This window comes from Chelonia mydas, chromosome 17, assembly GCF_015237465.2.
Source record: "Chelonia mydas isolate rCheMyd1 chromosome 17, rCheMyd1.pri.v2, whole genome shotgun sequence".
Classification (NCBI taxonomy): Eukaryota; Metazoa; Chordata; order Testudines; family Cheloniidae; genus Chelonia; species Chelonia mydas.
Genome location: NC_051257.2, coordinates 19,983,755 through 20,002,025, shown reverse-complemented (window position 1 = coordinate 20,002,025; position 18,271 = coordinate 19,983,755). Strand labels below are relative to the sequence as shown.

Genomic DNA, 18,271 nt, shown 5'->3' with positions numbered 1-18,271 from the left:
TATCCTTATTTTAGAGATTGAGTCACTTGCCCCAAGTCATACTCTGTGAGTGTGTGAGAGAGAGAGAAACAGAGCCTGGGATGGAACTCTGATCTCCTGAGTCCCAGCTCAGTGCCTTAATCACAAGATTGTCCTCTTTCTCTCAGATCCCAACCTACTGGAAGGATAGTGGGCAGATCCTCGTCTGATGTAAATTGTCATAGCTCTGTTGGTTTCAGTGGAGATGACAATTTATACCAGCTAAGAATGCCCTGGTCGCTGTGAGCTGGAGTGATGACAATTTATACCAGCTAAGAATGCCCTGGTCGCTGTGAGCTGGATCTTTAAAGGAGAGGTCCTATTTGTTTCATAAGAAATGCAGAGGACTCAGTGCAATGAAGGAATGGCTTGTGTCCCCAGTTCCATTTGAATAGGACCTACAAAAAGAATTGGGGAGTGTTTTTTATTTTTTTCAGCATTCGGAGTTGAAGTCAATTGCAAAATGGAACGCACGCACTCCAAAAGACTCTAGCGGGTTGTCTAGTTTTAAAGATCTGTAAAACCTGAAGCTTTATTCAGATGTCTGTTAGTCTGACTCACGTGAATGGCTTTTCATGAAAATTTGCAGGTATCTAGAACAACCGTGTAGAAGATCCCTTGTCAGGTCAACGGCCACCTACAAATGACAGTATTAAGGTGGTGTATTGATTTAACTTTTAAAGCAAATCTAGTTGTTCTGAAAGGTGCTCGACAGCTATCACTGTAGTGTAAGGTTAGGCTTGTAGTTAAAGTGATTTAGATAAGCCAGTGGAAAGAGCTGTGTGGACTGTCTTATTTCCCAAACAAGGCTGATTTAAATGGAAACAAGAGTATCCACACAGGTTTGCACCACTTGGACTAATCGGTGCAAGTTTGTATGTAGACAAGGCCTCAGACTGCTTCATCCATCTGCAGGATATATATGGCCTTTGATTAGCCCTCTTATCCCCACCACCTTGCTGTTCCCTGGTTCTTCTGGCCCAGATCAGTGCTGATAGAAAAATTTGTCCCTGCGATGGAGTTTCCTCCTCCATCTCTCAAAGCTGCCCAGAGGCAGTGATCAGCACTGGTCTGTCTGGATTTCCAGGCTGCAATGTCGCCAGATGCCAGCATGCGTCCTCTGTGGCCAAGTAGTCGGAACAGGTTATTTGAAGAGTAGCAACAGTGACAGAAGAAGAGGATCTGAGATTGAAAGAGCAGAGGCTATTAAGCAGTTTGGACGAATTAGAGGTGGTACTTTTTAGGGGCTAGGCTTCTCAGCCAGTCCCTGACGAGTCCACTCCAGGCCCTTTAGAATCCCTTCAGGTTAGAAGTTGGGCTACGTGTCCCTCCTCGATACAGAATGGACAGCACATTCCCAAGGTATCTGGATGTCATCCGAGTCTCTCTCTCCCATCAGGTATTCATAGAATCATAGAAGATCAGGGTTGGAAGGGACCTCAGGAGGTCATCTAGTCCAACCCCCTGCTCAAAGCATCACCAACTAAATCATTGTGTGAGGGCCATGCCCAGCATGAACAAAGGCTAACAATGTCCCAGCTAATTTGCAATGGCAGTCCGTTAGCATGTAACCCTGCCTTTGTATATCCTAATTGGCTGAGTTAAACCTTGCTTTTAGCAACCTCCCTTTGATGACGTTGCTTTTACAGAATAGTTCTGTTTATGTCTGACAAGAACCAAATTTAAAAGGTGGCAAGTACCATGCAGCCTACTACAGGGAAAAATGACACTTTCATCTCTTGGTTAATCAGTATCTGTTCTCAGTGCCCCAGAGTTTACTCCAGGCTGTTTTCACTGCACATGGGGACTAATGGAGGGCTCACTGCACTCTCTCAGCCGTCCAAGTGCTTAGTTTCTGATGACTTAGAAATCTGCCTTTGACAGAGGGTGCAGCCAGCGGGAGCTCATGATGAATGAGCGTTCACAGGGAACCACATCTTCGCCTTCAAGAATCCTGCCTTTCATCTAATTGTGTCTCTTCTAGAAGAGTTGGCTTGTGAATAAATTTGTATCTACTGTGACTCGAGACAGCACAGTGGCAGTATCTGGCGCAGGCATGGAGGCTTGTGTCTCACCTGCAGGGCGAAAGGGAAGCACGCCGTCCACAGCTGTGATCGGAGAGTATAAATGAAGCCTCAACATGGCTCCAAAGGCTTCGCTGGCGGGGGCTGAGAAGAGACTAGTAGCAGAGCTGTGGCTAACGTAACAAACACTATGGACCGGGGGAAGGCAGGGAGAAGGGAGTCGTGTTGTTTGTGGACTTTGGTCCAATCTAAGGAACCAGCAGCATTTTAACAAACCTTGCAGTATTTGTACCTCTGTTGTGCACTTCATAGGATGCTGCAGAATTGTACTGGGTTTCATTTGGTTTCTATATAGCACGATTTTTTTTTTTACTCACTTGTATCCCCCCAGATGAAAACCCTTCCTGCTTTAGTGCTGGCTCTTATAACTGGCCAGTTTAATAAAGGATGTACATTTTTCAGTAAAGTGTCCACCTGCAGAAACCTCTGAAATGCCCATTTTAAAAATAGCTAACCATCCACAGGAGACATGGTGCATCTTGCCATGGGGATTTGAGGACTGCTTCACTGAACAAATCCCCCGCTGGCCGCTCCCTTTCAAGGGAGGCTCATGCTACAAATCTATTACACATATCATTTAAACAATGAATGTTGTCCCCTGTGTAACAGATCACACTTCAGTGTTCAACAGGAAAGAATTGCAAACATTAACTTGCTTTTCCTGTTAACTGTTTGCATTTCTAAGCACTTGGACAATGAAGAACTTCCCAAATCTGACCCATGTCTCTTTAAGATCATATAGTAAAAAATAAAAGAAGTCTTTGTTCCCAGAGAGTGAAGCGTTGGAACTGTCCCACATCCACCAGGAGGCAATGCCAGGGGAGGGGGAATAGCCCAATCCTGCACAGCTACTTGGCTGGCAGAGATGGTATTTGGCCTGGGGCCTTGCTGAGATCCCCAAGCACTGCCTTCTGCTGAAGAGACAGCCCACAGGTCTGCCTGCATGAGATTTGTAAGTTGGTTGCACTGAGGCTCTTCTGGTTGACAGGCCTCAAATGATGTTTTGTCAAGTGAGAGAAGAGATCGGAGCAGCCTGTAATCAAGGCAGACACCTTTAAATTACAAGAATTCAGATTGCTTTTTCCCTGCCATCTTAATAGTGTGGTACATACCGAGCAATAATATGGAGACCTAATGTGGTGAATAGAGGAGGTTTGTATTCAGCATCTATCTGTCACTGAGAATTTCTAGATCTTCTGCTTTCAGTGCAAGCATGCAGAGATGGAATGAGGCAAATGACATGGGTGAGCCACGTTCTCCGCTTTGCCCAAGTCAGGGCTTTAGGTCAGGCTGAGGTTTGTCTTAGAGATTTATGCCCATTGTTAAACTGAGTTTACAGGTTTCCTGATTCAATCTCTCTTTGTTCCTCTTCCACCCTCCCCCAATGCTCTGACACTGTGTAGCTCACTCAAATTGCAAATCCACTTGAGCAAGTTCTGTTTGTACCCTATACTGAATGCTTTATGAGTATATTTATGGGGGCTGCTTATGCACTGCCGTGAGCAATCTGTTCCTCACATTAATCACCTGCTGTGTAATGAGGCGTCACATGCACTCCCCTAGCGCCCAGTTGGCTGTCTTCATTTTGAGCCCTCTGGTGTCTGAGCCACTTAGCTCTTTTGTGGCATCCTGCTTCGTGTATCCCTTTTATCTCCTCTCTCCTAATGAATACAGCTCTCGTTTCTAGGGTCTCCATATGGCACGGAGAGCATTCTAGGGGCCAGTTGTTGCCACTTTTATGGAGTCAGAGTCTGGGGTTTGAAGCTAGTTATTGAGTAAGATGCACTGGCAATAGCTAATCTTCATGAGATTCCAGTCCGGGGTCTGTCGCTGTCCCTGCCGTGCTTGCTTTGTGCTACTAACCCAGCCATGGCAATGGCTTTTTGCTGCTTCTCTCCCCTCCCCACCAACACATGCACACCCACACCTTCTGCCAGCCCCTGTCCAAGTACCCCACTCCTGTCTGAACAGTGATAAGCAACTCCTGCAGTGCATACGTAGTAGGCCGTTCTGTATGTTAGCCAGCAAGGGGATGGCATAAGTATCTCTGCAGATACTATCCATTAATAATAACTTCTGCCTGTATGCAGACCCGACCACCTGCTGGTACAGAATCATTTCAGCCATAACTTTGTCCTTTGGCAAGAGCTTGGGTCAAAGAATCGATATTTCTATTGAGTAAAGCGCCGAATTCCCTGTAACACACAGGCACGGATCGCCATATGGAGCATGCTCTGGAAGTCCATAGACGTGCTCTGAACTGGTTGCCCTCCTTTATCTTGTGGGACTAGCTAAAGTACAGCCCCATTTTCTTCCCCCTGCGTCTACTACTTTGGACTCCAGTTACGTCCAGCGTGCTGGGTGGAAAGGTACCACAGCCTGTACGGTTTCTTCCGCTTGTCTGGAACTGCAGCTGTAGTCTGACTGTGCCGCGTCTCTCCTCTCCCCAGCAATCCGCAGAGCGCTGCGTGAGCACGCTGCTGGACCTCATCCAGACCAAGGTCAACTACGTCGTCCAAGAGGCCATTGTTGTCATCAGGGACATCTTCCGCAAGTACCCCAACAAGTATGTGCAAGTACTGCCGGGGTGTAATGTCGTGGAGGAAAACAACCTACGTTCTGCTTGGCGCAGCCTAGCTAGCCGCTCATATTGTTGGTATAACTAATTTTAGTGCGTGTGGTGGCCCTCCCTCTGAACAGCGGCCCCCGTTCGGACTCTGGTACAAAGGGACTCTAATGTTGGATTGTAAACAGATTGCTGTCTGATTTCGCGATTGGTGTATGGGCAGGATGACTGGCTCTGGTAGGAGGCTCATAAACCCATTTCACTTTAAGAGATTCCAGGCAGAGGTAACGAGTGAAATGCTTATGGGCTTTCCTACCGCTTAGCATTCTCACAGGGTGGGCCAGTACCCCCTTTTAGCTCTCTTGTGCAAGGGGCTCTTGTCCATTCAGCTAGGGCATGATGCATCGGTATCGTTCAGCTGAGTCTCCAGGATCAGTTGGTACTAATGATTAACCTCCTCAGGTTTCTATGCCAGATCCAGTTGTCAGTACTAGGGTAGATGCCCTCCGCACCATCAGGATAATCAGAAAAGCGTGGGAAAGCACTTACCGAATATTAAGCCTAGGATCCCATGCCAATGGCCATGTCCCAACTAACCCATTAGGAGCTGGGGGTGCATAATACACAGATTAGAATTTCCAGCCAAGAAGGGCTGCCAGTGAAAATGCAGGATCTGATACAGACTCGAGGGAAGTGATTCAGCTGATTTGAGCTGTTGAATCAAAGATCCTTTTTTTGAGAGAGAGAGAGAAATGACGGCAACTCTGTGCCTGGAGTTTCTCTCTTGCACAGTCTTGCTACAAAGAGGGGAAAAAATTACAAAGCTCTTGAGGAGCCCTTGAAATCTACCTCCTTTGACACACACTCCTTTGGAAGGGGAGTGTGTAGGAATACTTTCTTGCGGTAATTAATCTCCTTGTTATGTGTCTCTTGTGGCTCATAAAAGTGTAAGTCATTTTGGCTTGGGTCTCAGGGTGTTTTGGTGCAAACAGCCCAGTGAGAGTTGGATGCAGTTACACAACGCTTTGATTTGACCTTGCTAATGGCTGTGCTCTGGTAAATCAGGTATGAGAGCATCATTGCCACATTATGCGAGAACCTTGACTCCCTGGATGAGCCAGATGCCAGAGCTGCCATGATCTGGATAGTGGGTGAATACGCAGAGAGAATCGACAATGCGGATGAGCTGCTGGAGAGCTTTTTGGAGGGCTTCCATGATGAAAGCACCCAGGTAAAACTGTGCTCACCACCCCCTTTCTCAGGTTCTCGTGCAGTGTGTACAAGTGGCTGACGGTTGGGTTGGTCGAGCTGGTTGGAAAATGTTTTTCCCCCACAGAAAACTGATTTGGTTTTTGAATTTTAGCCAAAAACAAAAACAAAAAACACTTTGATTTGGGAAAGCTGATGCTGTGCCTCATGGGAAGTGTCGTTTGTGTGTCCCATGCTCCCATTCTCATCCATAGGTGAGTCTCTCTTGTCTGCCTACATCTACCATAATGCGCCCGTGTCCCCTCCTCTTTAGGAGGGTGTTGGATGCACAATGGGAGATCTAGTCTGGCTGCTGAGGGCAGTCCATAGAGGAGAATGGGGACATTAGGCAACCAAATTACAACTCCCATGAGGCACTACAGCAGCATCTCCAAATCAACCGATTTCACTTTTTTGATGTTGGTTCTGTGACAAAAATCAAACCTTTATGTGGAAAGCAGACCCTTTTTGAAGGGACGCTGTTAGCCAAAAACCCAATTTTCCGTCCTTCAATTTTGGTGGAAAATTTTCAACCAGCCCTATATGTTACGTTTAAACAGCCTGGGGTACCTTAAGTCTGAGGCTGGAATAATGACCTTCTTGGCTGTCTGGAGGATGATTTAAAAGGTTTGTTTTGCTTCTTCCTAGAATACTGATCAGTGCAACAGATAGGTGGGTTTTGCTCTGGGCAAAGGAGAAACCTGATGTACATTAATTAGACCGATAGGTCTTAAAATAACTGCCCCGTTGGCCATGATACTGAGAGATTGTGCTGGTATAAACTATAGGGTAGTCTGCACTGGGATCACTGCTACCCTGACAGCATGTTTTGCATGGCTGGTGAAATGAATACATTGTTTGTGACATGGACTTACAAAGGACAAGCTGGTAAAACCAATTTGAGCTGCTAACCCATTGGGTAAGACACTAACATGCTTCATGGGAAGCATGTCTTTTGTTTTACAATTAGCAGCTGCTTGTTGCCAGCCATGGCATTAAAACACTATAACGAGCATCCACAATCTTGATATGCAACAAGGGACTCCAGTAGCTATGCACTAGCCCCCATGCTGAAGCGAACGTCGTGTACCTGAGGCAGCACTGATGTCGGTGTAGCTCATTTAATCTCTTTGCCGTGTCCCTGCTTTATCTTAGGTGCAGCTCACCCTGCTGACTGCTATAGTGAAGTTGTTCTTAAAGAAGCCCTCAGAAACACAGGAGCTGGTTCAGCAGGTCCTGAGCCTGGCCACGCAGGTAAGCCAAGCTATTCAGTGAGACAAGGAGCTGGTAAGCCATGCTGTCCGTGCACTGCAGTTGCAGGCAGTTTGGCAATGCCAGGGCAGTCTTTGCCACCAAGAGGCAAGATTCAAGGATGTCTTCATGCACACCTAATTTCTCCCCGTTCAGGGAAGAGGGCTTTGATCTACAATATACCAGTTTTCAAAGCACTCTGCGTCAGTTCTTTTGCACTCATTCAGCTGCTACCTAATTCTTTCTCAGCCCTCATTTCTGCCTTGGTGTTTTCTCTTCACTAGCAAGTAAGGCACCGGATGGGAGAGTTCTGTAAGAATCCAAAGAATTTCCTCCTCCAGGAAAATGGTTTGTGACTAAAATCATGCACTGGGTGGAAGAGCAGGGAGAGATAGGACTGGTGGCAAACCCTTCCTAACTAATGGATGCTGCAGCAGAAACTAAGCAAAGTTCTGAACCCACAAGAATTAGGATTTCTTTTAGTCCCAGGCTGCCCACAAACGTGCTGGTTGTGGTGGAGGTTTTAATGATGGGCTAATATCCCAGATCCCAAAACCTACTCTGCTGAGTCACAAAACACTTAAAGGCACCCTAGGATCATAATAGGCTACTTTATTTTTCACAAACCTTGATTCAGTCTGGTTTATTGTATTTTCAAATGAATAACAAGGCATTGCTAGCAATAGGCTCTTTAGTGTGTTGTTATTCTGAGCTCTGATTCATAGGTAGAGATCCCTGTTTTTCACTTCAGCGTGAAAGAATGGGCACGTTTCTCTTCTCGGGTTAGAAGATATTGTTGGTCTTTGCATGTCTCTCATGGGCAGGGTAGGAAAATCTGAGTCCCCCCGCAGTTCTGGTTCAAGTCCCAAGGTTCTGTTGGCTATGGGAAAGCTGCTACAGAAGAAGCATTCTGACTTGAGTCTGAATGTATTTAAAGGCAGTCTGGAGCAAGTGATCTTCCCCTCAACCTCCCTCCTTCATCTGCCCTCATAAAGGCCCTGTCTGACCTTGAGCAGGTGACTACATATAGGATGAATCAATATCCCTTGTTGGGATCAAGAGGGTTTAAAAAAAAGTCCACCATCGAGATGAGCAGCTCACCAGGCGAGGTGCCAAAGTGAGAAGGGCATTAGTAATTGACCTCTAAAGACCTGAGATCATTTCTAGATCATTGCAAGTGAAATGAGTTTAGCCAGCTCAATCTCATTACAAATGGACACTTGTCCATTGCATGCTGGAGAAAGTCCTGAGCCGGGGTGAGGGATGGAGGGGGATTATTGCAAGTCAGAGGTCTGGGATCACAGAACTTGAAAAGGAGGAGGCTGATTGGGTGGGTGAATAAGGACACACAGAGAGTTAGACATATTGCCAAAGCTCTACGGTGAAAACTCACAGGCACTTATCCATGTTATGCTGCTAAACTCCAGCCTGGGTGACCAGTGGACAGCATTTGTTTGCTTTGTTTTTTTAAGCAGAGCTTTTATTTAAAAAAAAAAAAAAAAAAAAAAAAGAAAGAAAGAAAAAAAGGAATGTAGATTTCATGCTAGGGAAGAGTTATCTCCAATAAAACAAAAACGTTGACAGCTAGGGGCCTGGAAAATGGAAGAAAGCCCTAACGATCTGTTCAGTTTGTATCTTCTCATATTGTATTAACTAAATGGAGGAATAAATGAGACCTTTCTGGCATAAAAACACTCTAGATAAAAGTAAATGATTAAAGACAAATCAGCCCCATCCTGCAGTGTTGTCTTGTTCCACCAATGTCCTTGGGTAAGACATATTTCCAGGAATCCTTGTTCATTGTCTTTCATGATACGCATATCATGCATATTCTATCAGTATGTGGCTAAAGGAGTCAATTTGATCCCCTTCCCCTGTCCTCCTGTCTTCACTGTGTGTCCTTCAGGACGTTTTGAAGATCACATTTGAAATGAAATTGTGATACTTTAGTTCTAAAGCATGGCGTCAACTTCTGTGCTTAGTAACCTTGAGGACTTGATCCCTTTTAAATTCCACTAGATGTAAGTTCTCCAGTTTTCCTCTCTGACCATGTAGGTTACCTGTGTTTGGAAACAAGAGCAAGGGGTCAGACCCTGCAATTTTTATTACTAAGGACGATGTGATTGCCACAGAATAGCAATCTGTTGATAGCATCTTTAGGCTGCTTTTCCAGTGGGTAGTTTCAATGCAAGAAAGCAGGGTTACTGCAGAAGCAGGATATAGTTGCAGTGGTCAAGCCTGTTCAACCCCTTGAGTAATGCAGTGCTTTGTCTCAGGATTCGGACAATCCAGACCTGCGGGATCGCGGCTATATCTACTGGCGCCTTCTCTCCACGGATCCTGTGACTGCCAAAGAAGTGGTCTTATCGGAAAAACCTCTGATTTCTGAGGAGACTGACCTGATCGAGCCAACTCTGCTGGATGAGCTGATCTGCCACATCGGGTCACTGGCTTCTGTGTACCACAAACCACCCAATGCTTTTGTTGAGGGCAGCCATGGGATCCACCGCAAGCACTTGCCAATTCACCATGGAAGGTAAGCCGGGAGCAAGCGTGGAGGGTGTCAGAGGGCTGCTGTTTTCTTTCCTCCTAATAAGCCCACTTAAAAGATGCAAGGGCCTGCTACAAAAGCTAGATTTTTTTTTTTCCAGTTGCAGAGATGTCCGCACATCATTCATCGAGCCTTCTCAGAGCCTGTCCCATGATAGGATCTCACCCTGGTTGTAGCCTCTGAGCTTCTAGACCAAAGGAGATGGGAAGCATCCTAGAGATGAATCTGTTCGGTATTGGGCAAGGGGAAAGAGAAGTTCACACTGTTCTTTGAGAGCACACGGGGAGGAGGGTCTGATATAGGAGCTGGGAAAATAGGGTGGTGCAAGTCTGGCAGGATGAGAAACACACCAGCCAAACCCAGTAGTTGTGCACACAGCCAGTGGGAGGTGTACGTTTCTGTGATGGTACAAAAGGTTTGGGGGGGAAAGCAGGACTTAGAGGCCTTTGTTATGTGGAAAGTGTCTCCCTTCTTGCACTGCCAATTACACTATTGGCCTCTCCTCCTGTGGGGAATGCAAAGTGGGGAAGAAAAAGCCAAGATCTCTCTCTGATGCTAGGAATCTTTGAAAGCAGGGAGCATGGCGAAACCTGTTGGCCACAATCACTGAAGTTTGGCCTGGGCTAACATGAGGTCAGGTTGATGTCTGAACTATGGTGGAAGGCCTGAACTACCCTGTGACAATCAAAATGGGTTGGGTTGGGTGTGATAGCCCGCCATTTCTCTACAGTTAAAGAACAAACCAAAAAAAGCCCCTCTGGGATCGCAGCCTGAGAAATTGGCTGGTGCTCTGGAATCCAGTAGTGAGTGTTACCAATCCGCAGGGATTCTTGCTGTATTGCTGCTCACTTTGTTACCATGGCTGCTTTCTCAGGTGCGCACTCCGGCTTGCTAAATGTATTAATTCCAGTTGGAGCTCTGCTTGCAGCAGGCGGTATGAGATCAAAGCTCACCTTTCGAGGCAGAGTACCAGAAACCCTGGGAAGTGACATCTGGAGCACTGTACTTTTTTGCCATCTTACTGACAAGTCCATATAGGCAATTGTTCCTTTGCTGTTTTCTAGCACCGTCCTTCCATACATACTGCTACTCTTAACAGCTAAAGGAGTTTCTGTAACCTGACTGACTTTGGGATGTTGAATTGCCTTTTCCCTGGTTATGAAACATCGTCTGGCAGTGCTGCCCCAGGGCCTGCGGTAACAAGCCCTTAGGAGACCTGTGTTTTGATGTACAGTGTAGTACTCGTGTGCACGGAGGCAGGGAAAGTTGTGGCTGCACTGCTCAGGCACTCTTCCCACCCACAGGCTCTCCAGAATAGTAGAGGTGTTGGTCCCATAAGCAGCTCGGATCCACAGTGTGACCAGCTCTCTTGTGCAGAGCTCTTCAAATCATTGCAGACGCCAACATCTCTTACTTGTCTAACCAATTCAAGGAATTCAGTTCTCACTGAGAGCTCTAGCTTTATCAGCTCCCAGTGCATGCTGCTTATCTGACTTGACACCGGCAGCTGCTACTCAGCCAGCCCACCCACTCTGCTCTTTCAGCGTAGCTATGTTTTATATCTCTGCATTGCTCTGGTCTTGTTTGCTACTTAATTACCTGTTGCCTGGGCCGAAAACAGCTCTGGCTTCAGCAGCAGCAGCAGTAGGGAAAGGGGGGGAAATGAAAATTTTAAGAAGCCCTTTAAATTCTGATACCAGGCTCTGGCATCTTTCATAAATTAAAAGTGAGTGCTGGGGTTCCATGGCAAACCGTGTTTCCTCTGCTTGAGGTCAGCCTAACAGAGTCCATTACTGTAACGATCTCCCTTACTCCCAGACGAAGGACAGATTGATCAAGCTCATGCAAAGGCCTCCTGTGCAGCAGTGCTGCTGTGAGCCAAATTGCCACCTTCAATCATGTCTTCATAATAAGCAGCCTGTCGGGGGCACTGCTGTGGGGAGAGTGAATTCATGCACACAGGGTGTCCTCTTACTGAATGCTAGAAAACTGACTCGCGTTTTCCTAATGCTGAAAACACTGGGAAGTCGGTTCGTTTGCATATGGCAAGCTAAGGTTGCCTAGTGGAAGATAGTGGCTTAGCTTTTCACCCAGTAGCTTGGGTGGGATCTTGGTTTCATTTATGCTGTGAATAATGCCTTTTGGAAGCAGAACCCCTTAGCAATGCTGTTTGCCACCAGCTTAAGTTAATGAGGTTTTTTCCCTCTCAACCTGCGTAGTGAAATTGAGGAGGAATGGAATGAGCTGTGCAGAGATCTGTATTGAATGTCATGTTATGAGGGTTATCGTGACCTGATTGTCTTGGTCGGTGGGCAGAAATAGCTGGCTAAGTCTTATGAGACCTGTGGGCATAATCCTGTGAGAAATTAGTAATAGTTGTGGTCAGCAGCGTGAAGGGTATTGCATGTATTAGGGAGTCTATTTTCACTTAAACAAAGCACTGTGCTGGCTTTTATCTGTGTCCCAGCTCTCAGCTGATGGTCAGCACCCAGCCACATTGCGAGCAGCTCACGGCTGGTCAGCTATTTCTGGTCAGGCTCCACCAATCTGCTTACTTACCAAAGTGGTTACCTGTAGGGCCTCGTGGAGGGAATACTGTGGACCAAAGGAGCAGCTCAGAAGAGGGAGTTGTGCACAGCTCAGGTGGAGCATCGCGCTCTCTCTAGCTTCCAGGGATTTGTCCACGCTGTTGTTCCCACCTCCTCTCTACGCCACTGCTGGTGGGAGACTTGGGTGGGAGGTTAGTGTCTGCAACGGTAGACAGTCACGTGCTCCAACAAGTGCTTGCTGCTGTTCTGCTCTGGGAGTGGCAAAAGCAGAGGAGGCTAGAGAAGGGACTGGTTAGGCTAGGACACAGGACCCTGGAGCTATGCTGGTGTCCTGGGAAAGCCCAAATATATTAATTCAGGTGGCAGTTTTGGAAAATGTAACCCTCTTGCTGTAGTCCCAGGGCAATAAAAGAACAGCAGCATTATAGCATGCCCCGTGTCCTTCATAACCATGTCATTCTTTACTCCTTGGGGTCTCGTAGGAGAAGCCCAAGTTATGGACAAAAAGCTTTTAAGGAGAAAGTCCAGCATGGGCAGATGTTCTGAGCAGGATATTTTATTGTGTTTTAACATCAGCTGAAGTGATCTGCATTATCTTTCTTGTAAATTTCTCATTGGGTCCTGGGGCAGCTAGAGTGAAAGACCTCTAAGGAAACTTGCTTGGTAGTCCCCACTAGAATAATAAGCTTCCTCCTTAGCCAAGCCTGTGCATTTTTCCCCAAGGTTGTACATTCCTTCATAGGCCCAGTACAGGCAGGATCATATTAATCTCCCAAAAAAACCCGCTCAGAAGCAAAATCTTTATTATGTTTTAGTTTGTGTTTCCTTCGTGGCTCCTATTTTGGAGGAGTTTGTGGCTGCTTCTCCCAATAATAGCTGTGCTGGAGCTGAGGTTCCTGTCTGATTTTTACCTCTGAAATTTCCCTCCTCATGAGTTGTGGGACTTGTCTGACCAGTGGAAGGTTCTCAGAGCATGTACCGAAGCTCCAGTTGTGTTACCTCCAATTGGGGTCCTAACAGAATAGGTTTGTCAGCTGTCCGTATGGAACACTTCACTTAGAACTGTTTGGCTGCTGTTCATGGGTCACCTGTTTCTGCCTTGTTTGCTCCCTGGTGCTCCAAAGCCAGTAACAAAGATGACTAACCATTCTCCTTTATTCATTTCGCTTCTCTCCCCCTGCAGCACTGATGCAGGAGACAGCCCAGTGGGAACCACGACCACTACAAACTTGGAGCAGCCTCAAGTTATTCCATCGCAGGGTGACCTTCTGGGTGACCTTCTGAACCTTGACCTGGGCCCTCCAGTGAATGTACCCCAAGTATCCTCCATGCAGATGGGTGCTGTGGATCTCCTGGGAGGCGGGCTGGACAGCTTGGTAAGCACTGTCTCTACTCACTTTCAGCTGGTAAGAAATAACGAACCACTGGAGGAACCATTCATGGTCTGTGCTGTTGGCAAGACCTTGGTTATTCACTCTCTTTGGTGCTTGCAGCCCTGAGCCCAACGGCAAATCAGAAAGGCCTGGAACACTTGGCCATTTTTACTTCCAGGCCAGTTTGCTGCCAGATTCTTCCCTTAGTAAAAGGGATGTTGTCACATGCTGTAGAATCCCGCTGTATGTTGGTAGGTCTGTTTCATGCTCTGTCTGACTAGGAAGGGGGACTCAGGAGTTGCTTTTATTTTACAAGGACCAGTGCTTTGTAAAATACCCTGGCTCCTCTTCAAAAGGATCTTTGTGTTGCCCTCCAGTTTCAGTGAATCCTGTTAAAAGGTCCATCTTTATGGCCTGCTGTATACAGCTATACCAGCCTTACATCATCCAGAGTATTCTCCAGAGCATGTCTTGGTTTAGTATTGGTGACAAGTGAATTGTGGCTAGGCCAGGAGAAGCACTCCACTGCTCTGCCTAGTCCTCCCCTTTGCCAGAGCAGCTCACAAGGTGGTATTCAAATACTAAAAGGGTCAAGCTCCAGAGCAAGAATAAATACACAATGCCTCCACTCCACGGAGGGAAGCTGGGCAGAAGCTGTAATGAGAATATCATGAAAAGGGGGAGATTGATTATGGAGAGAGAGCGGGGTGGGGTAGTCCTCAACCTGTGACAGCCATGCAGTAACAAACAGCAACCCACTTAGCCTTTAGCGCTGTCTAATCAGCTTTCTAACATGAGACGGGTTAGAAGTGGGAAGCTTGTCATGCACTTGAATGGACCCTGATGCAGCAAATCTTTATTTGCCAAATACTCCATTCGCTCTAGTAATCTTAGTAAAACAGTCATTAAACACACACATCCAGTCCTAGCATTTCCCTGGCTAATGAACTGGAAACCCGGTGACCTTTAATAGCTGGCAGAGGTCAGATGCGTCCACCTGAACTCTTTGTCTCCAGCAGAGGTTTGTGTGTCTGCTCTCCACACCAGTGGAGAAGGCAGGCTAGTCCCTGGCTGGAATTCTGAGGCGCCCGTGCTGTACGACCATGGCAGTGGAGCACGGTGCACTGAGCGAAACGACAGCCACTGCCACACATTGCAAGAATGACCAGGAGCTACGAATCACAATTTCTTGAATTGCATCTAAACCTTCCACAAAACGGTGCCATCCGTGGCAGCTCCAAAGAGCGACATAAATCTCTCTGTGGGTACCTCTGTATTGCAGTGTGACCTCGTGGGCAGAGTACTGGACTGGGACTCAGGAGATCTGGGTTCTATTCCTGACACTGGCCTGCTGAGTGACTTTGGGCAAGTCACTTTCCCTCTGTCTTTGCCTTAGTTTCCCTATCTGTAAAATGGGGATAATGATCTACAGATGGAAAGCACTGTATAAGAGCTAGAGTTCTGGTACTGGTACGGTACTGGTAATGCACCCAGTTTCTTTATTATTGTTTGAGCTCAGATACCATCGTGATGGGTGCAGTATAACGACCTAATTAGAATAGACTTTGGGAAAAGATTCCTATACGTGTTGGTGTTGGAGATGTTAATGTAGGGACCCATTTGGAAATACAAATGTTGGAGCAGGAAGCCTAGAGTCTTGTCACTTGTTTAATGTTCTGCTTCTGCTAAAGTAAATCCATGGGGCTATGCAGTGTCCTCTGACAAAATGCTGTATCTTGGCAGAGCGGTCACCCCTGCTTCAGACTTCAAGGGAAATAAAATGGTTGCCTGCATGAGTAACAGATACAGTGCTAGAGCGACCTTCCGGATGGAGCTTCCCCCATCACTTACTAGTGATGTGCCGCTGCAGCTAATGTCCCTGTTGTGTTTTCTCCCTCTCTGTGATATGTACAAGTGACTCTCATCCTTGTATATCCCAGGCTTCCCTCTCTGCCCTTCTTTCCCTAAACTAACCTGTTTCTGTCTGTGTGTTGTTTTGGATGTGAGAGACCGAGCACGTGCTGTGTGTGCGTAGGTACAGATACGTGTGTATGGGACATCAGAGTTTAACAACCCAAACTGCAGTTGAATTGAGTCTCCGGGAGGGAGACACTTCCATCCCCCGCCTCATAACAAGGGATCATCACATGGCGAGGGGGCAGTGGGCAAAGTGGAGGTTCTTTTGGCCGCTCATACTGTTTAATAATGAGTTTGGGATCCAAAATGACTCTCCTATCTCATCTTCCTCAGTTGTTACTTTTCTTCCCTCTGCCATCCATACGTCCCTCTGGAATTTTGTTTCTCTTCCTCACCCTCACATTGCAGTCTGTCTTTCTCCCTGCTTTGAGTCTCCCTCTTCATTGTTTTAGGGTTCTTCCAGGGACCTTCACTGTATTCTCCCAATTGCCAAGGACATTTGAATATGGCTTTGTGGGGTCAGTTTGTGCTGCGGGAAGGGATACTAAGGAGTGACATGAACAGCATTTCTTTCCTCAACTCATGCTGCATCTGTGCCACTCAGTCCTTGCTGCCTAGAGAAAAAGCCACTGTGTTTGGTCCTGAGCTGTGACACACGGGCACCTCTCCTTTTGGGAGACTCGTCTCCTCAATCCCCCTCCCCTCCTGTTTTCATCTGCTTCCTCCTCCCCTCTGTTTTTCCTTCCTCTCTCTAGAAATTGCCCTGCCCCTCACCACCAGTAAACTCCTTGGTGCCAAGGAAGGTCTGGGAGTGGTGGTTATTTGAATGCAACAAACATCCAGTCTATACCACATGTTTTTAGCATGACCCTGCAGCCCAAAGTGCAGAGTGGGTAGATAGTGGCCTGACAGAGGTTAAATGCCCCAAGCAGCTCCGTGTCTGTAAGTTAACTGCTCTGTACATATTTACAAACCCCTCTTGATCATTGTGGAGAGAAATGGCCCAGCAAATGTCCAAACTCGTATATGGTGAAACCCATCTCCGTGGCTGTGATTAATGAGAATGCACTGGTAACTGAATGACTAGAATGGCTGCTGGCAGAATCCTTCAGCTAAATAAGTCTTTTCTTTAGTCAAGGTGCCGGGCATTAATCTGATAGGTAAAAATGCTGCTCTCAAGCATCGCCCATTACAGAAATAGCGCCTTCAACAAATGCAGGCTTTCTGTAGAGAGGGTGTCTCACTTCAGAGGGATATGCTCAGTGTGCAGAGAAACAAGACATGAAAGACCCAGCTAGACTGATGCAGAGAAGAAACAGCCTGATGAGCAAATTATCATTTTATATTTTAATTTTTAAAAATTTTTTTTAAACAGATTGATTCTCTTCCAGGCATTTGAATGGTGACAAGCTTGTTTAAAACTTGATACACAGAAAATTAATACTGTGCATTTCATTGAATTCCTCCCTCAGCTTTGCTAGGCCTTGTCTCTTGTGGCATGTGAGACTTCCAGCCATTTGCTAGGTTAATTTCTTTAGCAAATAACTTCTATTTTATCTAAAGAGTGAGTTACAGTATAAGAGATAAATATGTAGATATAAATCTAGTATTGCCCATACATAGAGGGGCGCCTGGCATTATCTGGGAAATTTGGGGTGCCTGGCATTATCTGCATACCCAGCTGGCTAGTTTCAGATGACTGTGTTCTTTCAAAAAAGCCAGCTTTGTTGTTGTTCTTTTTTAAATGATAGAGGCCTGCCCATTAGTCCCCAGTGGGAATGAGCCCCTTGTCAGTAATTTTGTTTTAAAGAGTTAAACCATTTTATTATTTTACACACGTGCTCTAATTACTTTCCTTAATGGTTCTAGCTTTGTCTGTATTTTGGCTCTGTTAGAGCAGGAACCTCATCTAATGGTTAAAACCCTGGACTAGGAGTCAGTCCTTGGGTGCTCGGTTCTGTTCCTGGCTCTGCAACTTACTTGCTTGGTGACCTTGAGCAAGTTATTTAAACTTACCTGTGCCTCAGTTCTACAAAATGGGGGTGATAATTGCCAATTTCCCAAGGCTGTTGTAAGACTTAGTTCATAGAATTGTAGGACTGGAAGGGACCTCGAGAGGTCGTCTAGTCTAGTCCCCTGCACTCAAGGCAGGGCTAAGTATTATCTAGACCATCCCTGGCAGGTATTTGTCTAACCCGCCCTTAAAAACCTCCGGTGATGGAGATTCCACAACCTCCCGGGGCAATTTATTCCAGTGCTTAACCACCCTGACAATTAGGAAGTTTTTCCTAATATCCAACCTAAACCTCCCTTCCAGCAATTTAAGCTCATTGTTTCTTGTCCTATCCTCAGAGGTTAAAGAAATGGCCCTAGATGAACTGGGCACACTGCAAAAGACACGTATTTGATAGGGTTTTAGGAGAGTTAAGAGCATGTTCTTGGATCAGTGATGTGGTGGAAAGGAGCTCTGGTGGCTGGCTGAATTCCTGCCTAATGGTTTAATGCTGCTGGGGTTATGTTAAATTGAGCATTGTGGTACCTTGAGCTTTTTATGGGCACCTCCTTTTACTATTTAAATCAAAATAAATAGCTAATAAATAGTTTTGCGATCCTCTGATGGAGGCGCTCCTAAAGGACCAAGTGTTATGACAGTAAGTGCTACTGAAATCAATGGTACTTTGCGTTGTTCGTGTGACAGCTCCATTAACAGTGTA

General features: G+C 46.3%; 1 protein-coding gene across 13 annotated transcripts in view; it reads left to right on the top strand.

Annotated features, from left to right (window-relative positions):
• The window catches only part of AP2B1 (adaptor related protein complex 2 subunit beta 1), a 99,007-nt gene that overhangs the window by 36,151 nt on the left and 44,585 nt on the right, over positions 1-18,271 (top strand). For all 13 annotated transcript variants that reach the window (XM_043531464.1, XM_043531461.1, XM_037880756.1 and 10 more), the window contains 5 exons: positions 4,553-4,668; positions 5,734-5,899; positions 7,072-7,170; positions 9,444-9,703; positions 13,451-13,643. In XM_043531464.1, the coding sequence (XP_043387399.1) occupies positions 4,553-4,668; positions 5,734-5,899; positions 7,072-7,170; positions 9,444-9,703; positions 13,451-13,643 (834 nt within the window). The remainder of the gene's footprint in view (positions 1-4,552; positions 4,669-5,733; positions 5,900-7,071; positions 7,171-9,443; positions 9,704-13,450; positions 13,644-18,271) is intronic.